The sequence below is a fragment of the Lepisma saccharinum genome, chromosome 20 (assembly GCF_977018435.1).
Source record: "Lepisma saccharinum chromosome 20, izLepSacc3.1, whole genome shotgun sequence".
NCBI lineage: Eukaryota > Metazoa > Arthropoda > Insecta > Zygentoma > Lepismatidae > Lepisma > Lepisma saccharinum.
The window spans coordinates 24,202,196-24,221,686 of NC_139248.1; the positions used below are offsets into that span (position 1 = coordinate 24,202,196).

General features: G+C 39.7%; 1 protein-coding gene across 1 annotated transcript in view; it reads left to right on the forward strand.

The window, feature by feature from the left end:
• Positions 1 to 19,491, forward strand: part of LOC146003810 (acyl-CoA Delta-9 desaturase-like) — a 52,311-nt gene that overhangs the window by 14,807 nt on the left and 18,013 nt on the right. The window contains exons 2-4 of the mRNA XM_083142231.1: positions 14,225 to 14,434; positions 16,635 to 16,765; positions 17,570 to 17,775. Coding sequence (XP_082998357.1) covers positions 14,242 to 14,434; positions 16,635 to 16,765; positions 17,570 to 17,775 — 530 coding nt within the window. The 5' untranslated portion in view covers positions 14,225 to 14,241. The remainder of the gene's footprint in view (positions 1 to 14,224; positions 14,435 to 16,634; positions 16,766 to 17,569; positions 17,776 to 19,491) is intronic.

The following is a 19,491-nucleotide window of genomic DNA, read 5'->3' on the forward strand; positions in this document are numbered from 1 at the left end:
GTTCTATAACCCTGTTATTGTTAATAGCACGTATCTAAGGTGGGAATCAGAGGCTCGAGTCCCCCTCCCCGTCCCCCGTCCCCTCAGAAAATGTTTCTGTTTACACTACATAAATTTAGGATTTTGGCTTCTTGAATAATTTAAGGAGATAAATAATTAAAGGGACAGGACGGATAATGTTCTATAACCCCGTTATTGTTAATAGCACGTATCCAAGGTGGGAATCAAGGAGCTCGAGCCCCCTTCATTACACTCGATAAAATTATGTTTTTGGCTTCTTTAATAATGTGACGATAATTTACGAAGGTAAATAATTATCGAGGCAAGACGGAGAATGTTCTATAACCCTGTTATTGATAATATTGCATGTAAGCTTTTCTTGCGCTTTCGGTGTTGTCGCAGCGAACTTGATCAATATGTAGAGACTTGTCTTGTCAGCATTTGGAAGCTGCACAACAAAATTAACACCAGATGTAGGGCGATTCGTTGTAATTTTTAATCTCTGGAAAGCGCGAGAGGGAACGTTCTTGAATAAGAGAAGGAGTTGAACTACTGGCAATATTTACGAATCGTTTTATCTGTGGATTTATCAATTTCCAGATTGATCTGTACCTCAGAATCGGTTAATGAGACAGTCGATTAGTGATCAGTCAGTGTCCATGAGCCACCAAGCCACCCTTGACTTCGACTGATTTTTCGTTAAAATGTCTACATAGTACATGTCCTGTGTACGTCAAATCGTAAGATGTTGCATGTATAGTGAACAAGCGCATATAATAAAGGAGAAAGAAGAAAACTGAGGAGCATTCCCAATGGTTGAGGAGAATTTTTTCTTCTGTGGTCAACAAGAACTACCACTTCTAAGTGACGATGACATTGCCCTTCTAAGGTAGATTTCACACCGTGATGATTTCAGTAGTCGAAAGTAGGTTTCTGCGGCCTCATGTGTCGCTACGTTGTGAAACGTTGCTGTTGATTGGCTCATTTCAAACGACATGTATCGCATGTCCCTTCGGTCCTAAGTCTTGAAGATAAAAGTCACAAGGATAGAAAATTAGGGCTTTGTTAAGGTTAGGAGCGAAGGCAGGCGACAGCACCCTAAAGGATAATATCCAAACCAGCAGAAAGAACCCATCTTACTTCAGTCTTCAATACGAGATGATAAAAACTTCTGGTGAGTTGAATTTAAAAAATGTGTCAAAGGTACAGAGAGGCGTGCCCAGGATTTTTGGAAGGGAGAAGGGTTACGCATACTATTTTTGGTGGTCAGTCCTCATTTTGCCATCTTTTCCTGTCTTTGACGTTCTTTTTTAAGAAATAATGGGTCAAATGGGGTTATGACCCAACCAACCTTCCTTGGGCACGTAACTGGATATAAATGAGTAAGAATGTGATCATATCGGGAGACAATACATTAGATGTGTTGAGAACGGAAGGGTTTTCACTGTGCATTAGTTTCGCGATCCAGCTGTATTCTAGAAGACTTCCTTTGTTTCGTGTCGATATATGACAAGCAATTTTGAACACTTGTGAGTGGTTAGGGCTGAATATGAACAATTTGGTAGTTTTCGGGTTTTATAAGAGCTGCAAACATGGGAGGACAAGACACATTATAAAAGTGGTGTTCAGGCCTGAATCAGAGAAAATATTCGAGAACTGTCTGCATCCAGTTCGCAGCCCACAGTTTGAATCTCGCGTTGTCGAGTGGATTGTCCATCCTGTGCATATGTAACAGCTTCATAAAAACACTTCTGGTATATAAATGTTTTGATGCCTGATGAGAAGAAATGGACATATATACATACTGAGATGATTCCGACACACAATGTTAGTGCATGGAAACAAAGAGGTCAATTTGTAAAAATGACAGCCTTAAACAGTGGCGACGATTTAGGGGATAGTTGCTCCCTATATTTTTGCCTCCACACTATCACTAAGGCCTCTTAATGTTAAACCTTGTGTACCAATAGAAAGTAAACTTTTCTTATAAAGTCTTTCTTTTCTCTGAGTGAATTGGACATTCCAAAATAATATGATGAGCATCACCCGATAAATCACCACAGTCACAATTTTATATAAATGATGACGTGTTCTTGCGTGACCACTTCTTAATGTATTTATTAAAACAATTGCATTTCTTGAACCTTTACAATTATAAAACCAAGATCAGACGAGACCAGGCCGGCTCGGTAGCTCAGTGGTAGAGCAATGGCACGGTATGACAGAGTCCCTGGTTCGAGTCCTGGTCGAGCCTGCATTTTTCGCTGAAAAATTCTACGCATTGTGAGGTTCTACCTATACCCCTTATAAATATGGTGTTCAGCCCCCCCCCCCCCCGAAATGAATTCCTGGATACGTGCCTGCGTACATTACAATGTTACGCAAGTGTGCAAGGACGTAACAATTAATATTCAAATAGTGAAGATACTGGTGGTTGCTCTTACCTTTCAAGATGTTCATTTATAATTATATTGTATTGTTACGGAAATATGCAAGGCCGTAACAATTATTATTCACATAGTAATGAAACTGGTGGCTGCCTCACAGTTATAAAGTGTAGCATGAATTTTCTCATAAACTCTTTTTTCCTTTTTTTGATTGACACAATATTGTTAAGGTCAAGGTAGATGTACTGAATACATTCAGCATATTATTGTTCTCAGATTCCCATTGGATCATGGAAAAAAAATATAATAGTAATTGCTTCTCCCAAAGAAGCCCACAAGAACATTCCTCGAGCATAGAGTTGTGGACAGAGGCTGCTGAAGGTTGCGCTTCAGCTTTGTCAAGGTAAGAAAATCGACTATACCAAATCAAACACTCAAAGTACTTCGTTCTCGGGGAGGTTAGTAGAATAATCGATTATTTCACGTCGCTTTTCTTGGGATAACCGCCACGATGAGAATAAGGATGAAATTGATGATGGGTCTAACATGGTTCGAACCTGGGGCTTCTGGCTTAGTAGAGCGTTCGTTATCATCATTGTTAGAGGGTTGGAACTTAAATAGTGGCAACTATTTATTCACAACCGATACACAAGAGTTACATGTTTGTACCTGTTACTGTCCTTCAAAGTCACCAGCGTTGTGTAGAACCCGTTGCCAGCGATGTGGAAGGCGTAGTATACCGTTAGCAGAGCCTGTTCTGTTGATGGTGCGAATGGAGCGGTCTACTGCCTGTTGAATATCTGGAACATTTTTGAAGCGAATGCCACGAAGTGGTTCCTTCATCTTCGGAATCAAATCAAAGTCACAAGGACTTTAGTCCGGGGAGTATGGTGGATGGTACAGTACTTCCCAGTCCCATCGACCGAACAGAGCAGCCACAGCTTGCGATGTATGCGCCCGTGCATTGTCGTGCAAAATGATGGGTGGGTTGCGCAGAAAGTGTCGCCGCTTCTTTCGCAAAGCTGGTCGCAGTTGATGCTCCAAAAATGAACAGTAATACTGGGCATTGACAGTCTGCCGTGGAGGAACGTAATGCGTTAGGATAACACCATCACAGTCGTACACGAGAATCACAATAACTTTCACCACACTGGGGCTCTGACGCAATTTCGACTTTCGCGGCGACCCATAATGACGCCATTCGTTGGATTGGCGTTTCAGTGTTGGCTCGTAAGATCTGGCCCATGTCTCATCCAGTGTTACGATACGGCGTAAGAAAGCCTCACCTTTGCGCTCATAGCGCTCCAAGTGCGTCTGAGCAGCGTCGTAACGCACCCATTTCTGAATTTCCGTCAACTCATGCGGAACCCATCGTGATGCAATTTTGCGCATGCCCAGGCGTTCCTTCAGGATGCGAAGCACAGTCGTATGCGCTAATCCGGTTTCGTGGGCGAGCTCACGAATCGTCATGCTTCGATCACTGTCCACTAACGCGGCAACAGCAGCTTGCACTTCTTCTTCAGAGACGCTAGGACGACCTGCCCGATGCATGTCTGCCACAGTTTGCTGACCTTCGTTGAAGGCTTTTACCCACCGTGCCACTGTTCTGTACGGCAATGCCGATTCCCCGCACGCCTCTTGAAGCCCTTGATGACACTGTCGTGCTGTACGACCTCTGGCACATTTAATCTTGATCCAACTCCTTTGTTCCTGTTTGGAAAACTTAGTGACCTTCACGTTAGACCGCTCGCTCACAAGTGACCGTGTTTCCCTAGCTTGTGCGCCTGCCTGTGACGTGGGACGGGCGAGTCCATTTGCTCGGAGGTAAGGTAGGTATGTCAACAACGTGTGCTATCAGCGCCACTACTACATTCCATTGCATAGTGTCTCCACAGCAGTGTTGCCACTATTTAAGTTCCAACCCTTGTATATTATATATAATGATTGTATATAATGATAATATATATTATATATAGTGATTGTATATAATGATAATATAATTTGTTAGTATTACTCCTAAGCAGGCACGTATCCAAGGAGGGGCGGTTAGGGTGCTCGAGCCCCCTCCGAAAGTTTCTTGTTTACACTAGATAAAATGAAGTTTTTGGTTTCCCTTGGCTTGAAATATAATAATGTGACGATAATTTAAGAAGAGAAATAATTATCGAGGCAAGACGGAGAATGTTCTGTAACCCTGTTATTGATAATATCATGTATCCAAGGTGGGGTACGGGGCTCGAGCCCCCTCCGCCCCTTCAGAAAATTTCTCTGTTTACACTAGATAAATTTAAGATTTTGGCTTCTTGAATAATTTAAGGATATAAATAATTATCGAGACAAGACGGAGAATATTCTGTAACCCTGTTGTTGTTAATAGCACGTATTCAAGGTGGGGTACGGGGACTCGAGCCCCTTCTCGTAGAAAGTTTTCGGTTTACACTAGATGAAATTATGTTTTTTTACTTCTTGAATAATGTGACAATAATTTAAGGAAAGGAATAATTATCGAGGCAAGATGGAGGTTCTATAACCCTGTTATTGTTAATAGCACCTATCTAAGGCGGGAATCAGAGGCTCGAGTCCCCCCCCCGTCCCCCGTCCCCTCAGAAAATGTTTCGGTTTACACTACATAAATTTAGGATTTTGTCTTCTTGAATAATTTAAGGAGATAAATAATTATCGAGGCAAGACAGAGAATGTTCTATAACCTTGTTATTGTTAATAGCACGTATCCAAGGTGGGGATCAAGGGGCTCGAGCCCCTTTCATTACACTAGATAAAAATTAGGTTTTTGGCTTCTTGAATAATGTGACGATAATTTAAGGAGCTAAATAATTATCGAGGCAAGACGGATAATATTGCATGTAAACTTTTCTTGCGCTTTGGGTGTTGTCGCAACGAACTTGATCACTATGTAGAGATTTGTCAGCATTTGGAAGCTGCGCAAGAAAGGTAGCACCACACCACACGTAGGGCGATTCGTTGCAATTTTTAATCTCTGGAAGGCGAGGGAGGGAACGTTCTTTAGTAAGAGGAGTCGAACTACTGGTAATATTTACGAATCGTTTTATCTGCGGATTTATCAATTTCCAGATTGATCTGTACAACAGAATGGGTTAATGAGACTTCAGTTCATACAGTCGATTAGTGATCAGTTATTGTCCATGAGCCACAGAGCCACCCTTGACTTCGACTGATTTTCCGTTAAAATGTCTACATAGTACATGTCCTGTGTACGTCAAATCGTAAGATATTGCCTGTATAGTGAACAAGTGCATATAATAAAGGAGAAAGAAGAAAACTGAGGAGCATTCCCACCGGTTGAGGAGATTTTTTCTTCTGAGGTCAACAAGAGCTACCACTTCTAGGTGACAATGACAGTGGCCTAATAAGGGAGACCGTTTCACATCGTGAGGATTTCAAAATTAGAAAGTAGGTTTCTGCGGCCTCTTGTGTCGCTACGGTGTGAAACGTTGCTGTTGATTGGTTCATTCCAAACGACATGTATCGCATGTCCCTTCTGTCTGTAACCTTCCTAAGTCTTGAAGATCAAAGTCACAAGGATAGAAAATTAGGGCTTTGTTAAGGTTAGGTGCGAAGGCAGGCGACAGCACCCTAAAGGATAATATCCAAACCAGCAGAAAGAACCCATCTTACTTGTCTTCAATACGAGATGATAAAAACTTCTGGTGAGTTGAATTTAAAAAATGTGTCCGAGGTAAAGAGAGGCGTGCCCAGGATTTTTGGAAGGGAAAAGGGTTACGCATACTATTTTTTGTGGTCAGTCCTCATTTTGTCATCTTTTCCTATCTTTGACGTTCTTTTTTATGAAATACTGGGTCAAATGGAGTTATGACCCATCCAACCTTCCTTGGGCACATAACTGGATATAAATGTGATCATATCGGGAGACAAAACATTAGATGTGTTGGAAACGGAAGGGTTTTCACTGTGCATTAGTTTCGCTATCCAGCTGTATTCTAAAAGACTTCCTTTGTTTCGTGCAGATACATGACAAGCAATTTAAACACTTGTGACTGCTTAGGGCTGAATATGAACAATTTGGTGGGTTTGGGGTTTTATAAGAGCTGCAAACATGGGAGGTCAAAACACATTATAAAAACGACGCACGGTTTTAGAAGCGATATCGGGCGGAGCTACGGTGAGCGTGTCCTTGGCGACCAGCCAATAGCAGGAGTGCAACGTTGTACAGTTAGGAAATTGCGACGCGCAAGTTAAGCGCCGTGTTGTGTATTTTCTTTTGCGCGAAAGAAGTTTTTTTTTTTATAAAACTCGCCACTTTACGGTTCATCATTACATGGGACACGACATTATGAACCTGACTGTCGAAGTCCCATGAATTCCCGTCGTCTACAGCCGAAGTTACCGTTTCTCGAAGAGACAAGAGAAACAACACGTTTATACACACACACACACACAATGACCTTTTCGTTTTCCTTCCGTGTTCCGTCTTCTTTCGTTGCCACCGTGTTGACCCCGCTGAGTTGTTGTGTCTTGGTAATGCTATGAGTGTCACAATCGGCTGAATATACACAATGTCCCTTCATTGTCGTGGGCGTTCACGAACATTTCGAGTCTGAGTCGCTTTCAGTTCAGCGTTTACGTAACAAGGCCGGTGTAAGATAATTTTACTCGTACGCCACGACGAACAGTTGTGATTGATTAAATGATTGGATTTATTTTACTTCGCCTTTCTGCTACTTTTGGCTAATCGCAAAGATGAAGATTGGTGATGGTATGATGGAGTTGATGAAGGGACACTTACAAACACCTATGTCCGGGCCGGGATTAAACCCGGGACCCCTGGCGACGTGGCGCGTTGTGTAATACAGCCCTTATACTCGATAGTTGTGCAATAGTGTGTGTTCCGTGAGTGTTGTTAAATAATGTCGCGCCGGTCCCCATAGTGCAGTGGTTAGCATATCGCGCTACGACGCCAGGGGTGCCGGATTCGAATCCCGACCTGGACATGGATGTTTATGAATGTCCATTCATCAATTTCATTATGTCATCACTAGAGGCACATATTTTTGGTAAATAAAAAAGCAAAATTTCGGTACAAAAACAGAGCAGATTTCGGGTTCAAAAGCGGTAAATAAAATAAAATTTCGGTGTTATAGCGGTGAATAATCACATTAAAAGTGCTATATAAAATGACAATTTGGTTTTAAAATTGTGAATATAATCCTAAATTTGATTTAAAGACCGCACTTATTACACAAAATAATCTTATCCCTTCTAATAGCACATTTATGTAGATACCAGAGTATTAAGTTTGTTCCTGTGTAAAGGGGTCCATCTTTGCTTCTCAAATATTTACAGCAGAATTAATTAATTTTACGTGAATTGCATAACTCACAGGATACTTCAGACTTCAGAAAGTGTCGCGTCGGTATATAAACGGTAAATTTCGTCTTTAAGAGTAAATTTCGCATTTTGCAGTTCATTTCGCATTATTTCGTGACAAAACAGGATAGAAAAATGCACAGCATGTTATTTCATATTTCGTGTTTTCGTCAAAAACGAAATTTGCATGCCTCTAGTCATCACTCATTTCCATCTTCGCAATTAGCCAAAAGTGACAGAAAAGCGAAGTAAAATGGAGCAAATCAAATCAAATTAATAATGTCGCTCTCGAAACCTAGTACTAGTCACCAAGGGTAAAATATTACGTTCACAAGACAGAAATCTCAGTTATAAAGTACATTCTTACTTCAAGGAATTGGCGTCGGAGGAAGTGCGTGCTGAGACAGTGTTCCCTCATAGTCGAGATCTTACGGCTAAAGCGTGTGGTGTATGAGTGCATACTGTGTTGCGTATTATAAAACAGGGTAAAATATCTACCACAGAAATCGGTGAACCCCCATTCAAACCTCCTGGGAAACATGCCAGAAAACAGAAACGAGAGTGATGATGATGACCTTGCAGTTCCTCTATAATAAATACCTTCAAACTTCTCTCAGGTAAGAGTTTCTCTTATATGCTGCAGTGATATGATATAATCCTGTGTAGAATTCTTTACTATATATTTCATTGTACTCAAATATCACATGCATGCATTATATATGAAAATCTGAATATTGGACACAGCGTTTCTCTTCCGCTAGCAGTTGGTTTGGCAACAGCGCAACAGCACTGGCTGCGTATTGGCTGAACTCATGTTCCTTCTAAAAGCGTACGCCGTAAAGTGGTGTTCAGGCTCGAATCAGAGGAAATATTCTAGAACTGTCTGCATCCAGTTCGCAGCCCACAGTTTGAATCTGGCGTTGTCGAGTTGATTGTCCATCCCGTGCATATGTAACAGCTTCATAAAATCACTTGTGGTATATAGATGTTATGATGCCTGATGAGAAGAAATGGACATACATACATCCGACACACAATGTTAGTGCATGGAAACAGAGGAGTCAATTGGTAAAACAATGTTCCGATTTCACCTTCCGATTAAAATGACAGCCTTAAACAGTGGTGACGATTTAGGGGATAGTTGCTCCCCATATTTGTGTCTCCACACTATCACTATGGCCTCTTAACTCTTTGAAGGGTGGTGGTTTCCTGTGGTAACCACGTTTTTTTTACCCCTTTGAGGGGCACAAATAGAAATTGCACTTCAATTTTGAAAATAATGCTAACGGTAATTCTTATACTAATTGTAATATCATTTCTATAAATAACGTCAAACCGTGATCATTGTTTGTCTACGAGTAGATATGACGTCATCAAATGTGGTTACTGAGGCTAACCACTGCACACACACAATTGCATATACAGAGATGCACAAGATGCAAGCAAAACAGAGAGAGACAAGAAAATGTATTTTATTTGTAGCATTTAGTTAGTGCTCAAACAAATTATGGTAATTACTTCACAGGTGGAGATGATAGTCTGAATTTTAATATTGTTTCACTAAGTTCGAAGGATGTAGGAACAATAAACTCTTGCATGAGAAATGAAATCTTGACATAAATTTTCTTATGATGAAATATGCTGATATTTGTTGTTGATGAACTGACAAAAATCTCTTACTTGGAATGAAAATCTTGAAAGCAGGTCTTGCGGTTCATACATAAGGGTACTTGACATGTACTACATGACCAGATGGTTTGCACAGGTTTTTTTCTTGTGCTGCAGTAAGCACATCTTGATGTTGACTTCTTTGGCGATGAGCATTTTCCGTCAATCGGATTGCCGCATCCACCGATGGTTTGTGTTTCTTGACGGCTACAATTCCTGTGTTCTGTGATCGTGGACTGTCAGATTTCCTTGATGACACTATCTGTTCACTCAGAAGTCCCTGATAAACTTCTCTTCGGAAGTCTTTGTGACTGTACTGTTCCATATCCAACTCCTTTTGAATTATAAAAGCATTCACAACACAGCAATCAACAAAGTGGAAAAACAGCCGGTCCCACCATTTTCTGCTCTTCCTGTCAGTCTCGTAGTCTCCTTTGAGACCAAGTTCCTTTTCAGGCCTATTGCCTACTTTTCCAGTATACACTGGGAAATGCAAATTATAATATGACTCATCGCACAGCATCCAAATTTTATAACCTCTTTTTTGGGTTTATTACACATGTACTGTTTTATTACGTTCCTCCCTTTGAATTTCACCATTGACTCATCTACAGCAACTTTTTGATGAGGTTTGTATGACCTTGCAAGTATACGAAGTAAATCTGTGGCCAGCACAGCTAACCACATCTGCATGTAGCCCCACAAAAATCCAATATATGTGGTTATTGCAACTAACCACAGCCCCTCAACCGGTGCAGTCGCGAGCAAATCCTTGTACCTGAAAGAGTTAATGCTAAGCCTTGTCTACCAAGGGAAAGTAAACTTTTCTTGCACCCCCCCCCCCCCGTGTTTTGGAACCCATTGCCACGACTGCCTTAAACATACAACTGTGAGGTTCTATCCATAGTACCCATTAGAAAATGGTGTTCAGCCTCCCGAAAGGAATTTCTGGATACGTGGCTACTCCTAAGTACTAGAATTTGGAAACTGATTCAACGACTTGTTATCAATAATAACATTTGGTTTGTTACCTAACACTTGGTTTCGGCCTATAAGCATATATTTAGTTTTCTCTTTGATAACACCCAAAACCTACGTATTTAGCTGCTTTTAGAAATATTTTAGCATTATTCTTAATTGTATTTATATACAATACCATAATAAGTTTACATAATCTGCAACGGATTCTTTTTGTTTAAAAAAAATACTAACCATTGTTATAACTGTATCTTTAGTCAAAATGAAAATAAATGTCTGATGAAAGGAGCGTGTGTTCTCCTGAAACGTCACAAAGAAAAACTGTTTTCTTATGCTTGTAATAACTGTAAACTACAGGAAAATAATGCTACAAGGTAACTTATCAGTTGTAAATATCTCTCGTCAAAATCATCATCACATTATTTGGGACTTTGCCTATCTCCCGTCTGCCAGTCTCCCTCCCGCAATCCATCCTACCTAGAGGTGTGGAGATCTTCAACAAGTAATTGGGTGACGTGTGGTCAGCACTTCGAACCCCCAGCTATTATAGGAGATATCCGTGAGCGGGGTAAGCTACTCACTCGTAGCTCCCCAATTTCCTCACAATGGTGGATTGCCACCAGTCCTATACAAAGGCCGAACACCTAGAGACTGAACTCTGGCAGACTCGAACCCATGCCATCCGGCAGTTGGAGCCCAAAGCACAGCACCTTAGACCGCACGGTCAAGGAGGAGGACCATCTGCTCCCATATTATGCATTTTTTTTCCTTCACATCATCAATATATGCCCTAAGGGTAGTGCAAGTTTTGAAGAAAATTGTAAAACACGCGATAGTGTGCTTGAAAATTGGTTTTTCATCTGCCATTTTGCTCAAATGCAATAGCATTCCAGCGATTCAAGATATCTAGCTGAATTGTAAAATTCAGCTAAGTCACCCTAAATTTACAGCTATTATCAGTTACAAAAGTGATGACTTGCTCTTTCTTTTAATAGACTTACGTAATCACAAAACTATTGATAATATCTAGACAACAGTGAAAGAAAATTACACGAAAATTTACGTCAATGCTCTAGAAGGAATTCTAAGTGTATGTAATGTTTCATATTTTGAAATATCCAAGAGGTTTTTCGAATGGAGAGAAAAAGATTCGTCCATTCGCATGCCAAAGGTCCAGCAGACTCTTGAAGCAAGGCATTAAAGACAACAGATCACATGCTGAGATGTGAGTTTCATACCATAAGCAAAAATAATTAGCTTATTCAAAATATTGAAATTGTCAAAAATGGCCAAAACATAGTGTGTGTGTGTGTGTGTGTGTGTGTGTGTGTGTGTGAGAGAGAGAGAGAGAGAGAGAGAGAGAGAGAGAGAGAGAGAGAGGCAAATGTAAACTCCGGTAAACTGCGCACCTAAAATTAAATATTTTAAATATATGTACCGTTTAATTGAATTTAATTATAATTTTTGGATCCATTGAAATTGCACAGACCCTCTATATTGTTAATATATTTGTGTGTGGGGATGGCCACTTTGTAAGTGTGTGTGTTACTTGGAACATTTGAGTTCTGCTTTCTTCTGCTCTTCTACTACTCAAGATATATGGCATAAAATGATGTCTGGGGCTCATTTGTAACACGTTAATGTATTCTTAAAAAGCATCCAGAACATATCTGATCATTTAAGTTAAATTATGAACAAATACAGGATGGCGCGTCGGAGTGGGAGATTTCGATAATGCCGTAATGCACAGTAATAATATATATATATTGTTACATAATTCAGGACATAAAAAGGTACATGTATGCCATTTGCAAAAAACAAAACATAACTCACGTTTTCAAAATAACGTCCTCTAAATGGCATATCATGTCCAGGAACGGCGATATGAACTGGCCAGCAAGATCGCCAGATCTGACAGTGTGCGATTTCTTTTTATGGGGATATTTAACCCTTATCCGGGCAAGCTATTTTTGTAACGTTTCCGGGCAAGCAGTGTCTGTCGGACGCATGCATTGTTTTAAATGGATCTTGCGCTTCTAATGCGAAATTTTTATATTTCATCACTGTGGAAACAAGCGAATAACATGATATTTAACCTAATGATCATTGTTATGTCCACAATTCTTGTTTTCATCATCATCATCGTAATTACATTTTGTAATTTTTGCAGAATAGTACGAGTATATGAAACATGTTAAGCCGGAAGGTAATGTGAGGAAATTGTTTTATTTGCTCATATATTTTCCATTTTTTTCTATTTTAGCATTGATAATATTTTTATGTGATGTCTTATTAAATACTTTATTTTTTATTAAACATTTGTTAATACATATTCAAGTAGACTTCTTTACATAGCCTATCAATTGTACATGTGTCCGACAGACACTGCTTGCCCGTTTACGTAAGTGAAATGGAAAATATTTTTTTACGCCTAGCCTTCTTTATCAAACAAAGTAAAAAAATAGCATGTTCGCAGGAAGTATCATTTGGGGTATGTGACAAAAAATATAAGCAACAGTGTCCGATAGAAGATATGTGAAGAGATTCGGTCTATCACTGCGGACGTACTGCAGAAAGTTATGAGAAACGTCCATTCCTGAATGCAGGAATGTTAACTCGTACTAACAACTGAGTCAGACCGTTCGTTTAATTTTAGTCCTTCAGTAGTTTCCTATACCTTCCTAACAGTATATTCTAAGGTAAAATTAAAGAGCAATGGAGATAATGCATCTCTTTGTTTTAACCCATCATGAATTGAAAATTTGTCAGACATAATAATGCCCACACGAATCTTACTTTCTGTTTCATTATTGCATACTTCTATCATATTAACAAGCATTTTATGTATTTCAAAGTCCACATATATATTATATAATTTATCTCTTTTAACCGAATCATATCCTTTTTTGAAATCAATGAATAGCTGATGCACATTTTGATTATATTCCCACTTTTTCTCAAGTATCTGTCTGATGTTAAAATTTGATCTATTGTTGATCTGTTACGTTTAAATTCACATTGATAATAATCTATTAATTCCATTAGCATATGGAGTTAGTCTTGTTAGAAGAATGTTAGATAATCTGTGTGTGATGTTGAGAGGAGAGAAATTCCACTGTAATTTATTGCATTTCGTTTTATAACCTTTTTAAAAGACAAGAACAATAATAGGTTCTTTCCACTTTTATGGAATTTCCATATTAAACAAATTAATAAATTTCATATATTAACAAATTCTCACTATATTTAATTAATTCAGGTGCTATTAAACCAATGACAGGTGCTTTGCTATTCCTTAACTTTTTAATAACATCTTTAACTTCAGTCAAGTTACGTTCTGGAACTAAAGGTTCTGCTGTGTGTACTTAATGTAGCTACTTCTGAGTTATCTCCTATATGAACATCTGTATATTTAAAATATTCCTTGGATCAGGTAAAAATTCACCGTTTTTATCTTTTATCAAGTTTACATTAGGTTGCCACCCCTTTGTAAATTCATTGGTACTTTCATATAAATCTCTGATATTTTTATTTTTGCTGCTCGTTTCAATTTCATCAATTTTCCTTTTAAAGTAATCTCTTCTTTACTTCTAAACGTGCGGTTAAATTCTCTCTTTATTCTATTATAATTGCTTAAAGTTATATCATTCAGAGTTATTTAACATAAAATAGTATAACATAAAAAACGTTTAAAAAATCAAGCCAAACAAAAAAAAATGTAACTATCTCACTTTGTCTGAATTTCAAAATAATGGCTCTTAAGAATTAAAGCCCAGAGGGGAACAACTTTAATACCTCATTCGATCTTTCATTTGACGTTCCAGAGACATTCCGATACAAGATGGCGCCCAACGAGAACCGCAACCATTCCACGGATTCAATTCCCAAAACAAATGAAGTGACGTCAGAGATTCCAAATGCTCCACAACCTCTCAAACCGATCAACGTCTTCGGTTTAGTCTTCATCCACCTGCTGGCATTATACGGTGTCTACGTTGCAGCGACATCTACAAAGGTTGCCACCCTAGTATGGAGTGAGTGACTAAATATTAGGAGACCACAAAAATAGACATAAAATAAGTCAAATTACAAGAGAGTCACTGAAAAAGCTGAAGTAAATAAGACAAATGCAATGGGACGATAAAAATAGGTGTAAGTAAGGGGGTTTCAAAGGGGACAAGTGAAAAATAGGTTTGTATACAAAGCCAAAGGTATAGCGAAAATAGGCGTAAGGGAAATTACAAGGGGACCACTAAGAAATAGGCCTGTACGATAGAAAGACAAGGCGATAATAGAAACCACAAGAGTATGACCGAAAAATATGTTTGTATGGTAAGAGAAGTCACAAGTGAACCACTGAAAATTAGGTTTGTACGATAAAAAGACAATGGATAACAAAACTGGGTGTCAGAGAAATCACAAGGGTATCACCGAAATATGGATTTGTACGATAAAAGAGAAGGGGGTATCAAAAATAGATGTAGGGAAGTTACAAGGGGGCCACTGAGAAATAGGTAGTACGATGCAAAGACCAGGAGATAACAAAAATAGATGTAGAGAAGTTACAAGGGACCACTGAGAAATAAGGTAGTACGATGCAAGGACAAGGAGATAACAAACATGGGTGAAAGAGAAACACAAGGAGGCCACTGAAAAATAGGTTTGTACGATATAAAGACAAGAGGGATAACAGAAATAGGTGTAGGGATAACAGAAATAGGTGTAGGGATAACAGAAATAGGTGTAGAGATAACAGAAATAGGTGTAGGTAAGAGAAATTCAAAGGGACCACTTAAAAATAAGTTTGTACCATAATAAGACAAGGGGGTACAAAAATAGATGTAAGAGAACACAAGGGAAGCACTGAAAAATAGGTTCGTACGATACAAAGACAAGGGGATAATCAATATAAGTGTAAAAAAATCACATGGGGGAACACTGAAAAAAGGTTTATACGATACATAGAGGAAAGCAGAGTAAAAGTTCAATGTAAAGAGCAAATAAAAGAAAATTGCAAGTGGGCCACAAAGTAGCAGAGTCAAGAGAGACAAGTAGAAGACAACACAGAAACAGTACGTAAGAGACAAATATATGAGCAAGCAGGAGGAAAGTGGCGGGTAACTCAGAATTTCAGGGTATTTTTGTCACTTACCGTAGCTTTTCTGTTCCTTTTGGCTAATCGCAACGATTAAGGTGAATTATCAGTAGATGAAACTGAAGAAAAAACGACCTGGACTTTATTGGTGAAATTCTATCTAGTTCCAGAATAAATAAGAGATAAGTACAAGAGAAATCAAGAGGTCAAGTATAAGAATATAGGAATACACAGGGACAGAGAGGAATAATCATCAGTGAAATTCATACGGTTCGGAAGATAACAAGAAGTAATGGAAGACACATAAAATCAAAGGGACTACGAAAACCAGATGGAAATAAAACATATAAACGTTGGTCACATGAAATGTAAACAATAGTAAAATATAAGGAGATCATACAACGGTAAATAAGATACAAGTGTAAGGAAAACACGGAAATGAAGTGGTATATAGAATAGAAACATTTTGGGGCAAAATAAGAGGGAAATACAAAGAGACTGCTGAAGAGTAGGGAAAAGTGCAAAGTGCGAACTTTGAATAAAGATATGAAGTTATTGTTGTCTTTGGGGAGGACATGTTTAATAGATTCTGGCACTCAAACCTAACCCTCTTCTGTTATTGTCGTTGGAAGAAATATTTGGCATGAGTGTCTAAACAAGAAAGATTTAAAATGACTATTATCGTGGTTTTATTTTAATTTTGAATAATAGAAATCTGAAAACTGTTCCCTTACTGATCTTTGGCCTGTGCTATCAAAGACGTTTCTGAAAAATTCTTCTCCTCTGGAAAAACCGCTACGATATTACAAGTTTGAAAAATAACATCTGTTTACAATTACTTCTAGAACATTCAAGTGTATCTTCTTCTTGTTTTCCTTTAAAAGTTGTCTAGGCATGTGCCATTGAAAATTGTTTACCTTACCATGAAGCTAATAGAGATATCTAAACAACAGTGAAAGTAAAACAACGTGAAGATTTACGTAAGTGTTACAAAATAATTTCTAAACAGATGCGATTTTTAAGAATTTGGAATATAATAGCGGTTTTTTGAACACGTTCCATTAAATTTTTCTAGAGTAGTTTCATTTCGGTGTTTCTATATGTATTGTGATAAATACTATCATTTCTTTTTCTTCCAGCGCTCTTCATTTCTGTTGCGTCAGGCCTTAGTATCACAGGGGGTGTACACAGACTATGGTCTCACAGAAGTTACAAGGCAAAATGGCAGCTGGAGATAATCCTGATGCTCCTCTTCTCCATGACAGGACAGGTGAGCAGAGTTATCTTTCTTTCTCTTGCACGACAACGCAAGACCTCACACTGCAGTGTGGGTAAAGCACGGAGATTCTATAACACATGACTCATATGCAAACGGATAATTTTGGGAGTAATTTCAATCTGCCATTGGCTTTAAAAAGGGAGACAGAAGCGAAAAGCGGTAATCAATGCAATCTTTCGAATCAAAGCGGAACGGAAAGCTAATCGTGTCGCTCACGTGATGCCAACTCTAACCTACAACTCCTGAGATCATGCGAATATAATCTATACCTCAGAAAGTTTACCCAGGTACCGCTCCCGCCACTCGGTGGTCTATCGTCTGCTGGAAGATCTTGACAGCAATCACGTAACTGCTTCCACCCAATCAGAGGAGTACTGGAGACAGCACGTGGTTTGCTCTCTGCCAATCGGAGCTCTCCGTTAACTTTGCGAGGGGAATTTGAACACTTGGTTGCCACATTCGCAGTGGAGGGGGAGAAAAAGACAACAGACACACAGGCAGAAGGTATTTCAGGTGGCAAGAGGAAACGAATTTTGCCCTCTAAGGGCTTGTAGAGTTAATTGATATTACTTGCTTGCCCTTTCGAAGGAAGCGTGCAACAGCACTGTCAGACGCCGTGTTTGCACGTAACATACGTTTGGCAACAACTACCTATTATTTCTTGTCGGAAGTCTACCAGGATACACCTTCTGACCTATAAATATTCCGCCACGGAAGACACCAAAAAGTGTTTCCAACTGCAAACATTTACAGCCATTGCTGGTTTCTTTTAATTCTATGCGTTTCTGTTTCCAGAACACCATCTACGACTGGGTTCGGGACCACAGGGTGCACCATAAGTTCAGCGAGACGGATGCCGACCCCCACAATGCCAAGCGCGGCTTCTGGTTCTCCCACGTGGGGTGGCTCATGATGAGAAAACACCCGGAAGTTTACAGGAAGGGCAAGATGGTGGACATGAGCGACATGGACAGGAATCCTTACGTCCAGTTTCAAAAGAAGTTAGTACACTCAATTTATAAGTTGTATGTGCAACTGGCTAATCTTGCATTCTGTTCAGCAACAACCCTTGTTTCCTTCAATTCTTAATTGTCTAGCTACATTATATTTCTCACAGATCACGCACAGATGAATGAATTCCTGGTTTTGAAAAGGTGCCTCAAACAACGGTGACATCTAGATATGGAGTTTCAGCCCAGATGCAATTAGATGTTGGTATAATCAATACGAAAATATCTACATCGTGGTTGTTTTAATTAAATGTTTAGAGGTATGATAACATACAATTGCTTATAGCTTTCCGCACTTGTTGTTTACCATGGAAACGGACGTTGCTAGGGAAGTTTCAAAAATTTGATTTTCACCTCGAAAACTACTGTAAATTAATAATACTATTATATTTTTCGAATTTCATAGAGGTAGGAATTTGAGGGGGTATGACGGAAAACAATTATTTTTGAATTACGTTTAAAAATGTGAAAGTGACAAAAGACGTAAATATTGCTTTTCCAATTTTATTTAGTGTCGCTATTGAATTTGTTTATGCAAAACATCCAGCTATCTATCTTGAAACGGTTATTGCTTACTCAGTGTATAATTAAGAAAATTGGAAATAATATTTTGAAAATGTGTACCATATTAGAGCCCGTACACAAGTAAAGTTACGTTCAAAACTTCCAAATAAGCGAAGCACGTCGGCGAGTGTAGGAGACCGGGTAAAGGCCACGTCGATAGTACGCGAGTAATAACTTATACAGGGTGATTCTAAAGGTATAGTACAAACGAAAACCACAGATACCTCCCATGAAATAGAGACGAAAGTTCCCCTTTCACTTTGCCGAGAGATGCCTCCGTGAGGAGCTAGACAACGCCGAAAACGTGTGAAAATGAACTTCACACCTCTGTACAGCCAGTACCAGTGAAGATAGAAAGGCGGAACAAACGAAGTCAAAAGGAACACCAAAGTCGCCCATCCGAAAAACACTAGGCGGCAGCTGCGCAACGCATGCGCATGGGGTTCCACAAAGGAAATAGGAGTGTCCCACAAGACAAGTGAAGGGAAAGGGTAGCGATCGACAACGGTAGGGACAAAAGAAGCAATGAAGCATGAAGTAACAATTGCACAGCGGGAAACAAACACATGCAGCGCGTGGGGAGTCCCCAAACACAGTGGGGAGACACCGCAGCAAGAACAAAGCACGGTGCAACAAAAGAGAAAGAGGACCGGACGGGGAATGGTACCTGTCAAGGAGACAACAAATGCGGGACGAGGGATTCCCCGTAGCAGCACCGAGGGGATGTCACACAGAGGTCGTGCGCCAGCAGGACAAACACAGCAACTACGGGCACAGGAGGTTTATTGCCACGCAAAGGTGCACTTACAGATAGGAATAGTACGTAGTACGTAGTCGTACCCCGGACTGACGTTGTTACAAAAGTTGCTCAAATTGACGACCACCATATTCAATGCAGGCATTGCAGCGTCGCAGGAAATTCTGACGAACCCTATCAAAAATCCCTGGCATGGTACACACCTCGGCCGATGCTGCACGTATCCGCGCTACCAATGTTTCCTTGCCAGGCACCGGGGTCTCGTAGACGAGTGTTTTCACATGGCCCCACAAGAAGAAATCCATTGGTGTGAGGTCAGGCGAACGGGCGGTCCAGGGGACGGGGCCCTCTCTGCCGATCCAGCGCTGTGGGTAGGTACGGTGCAA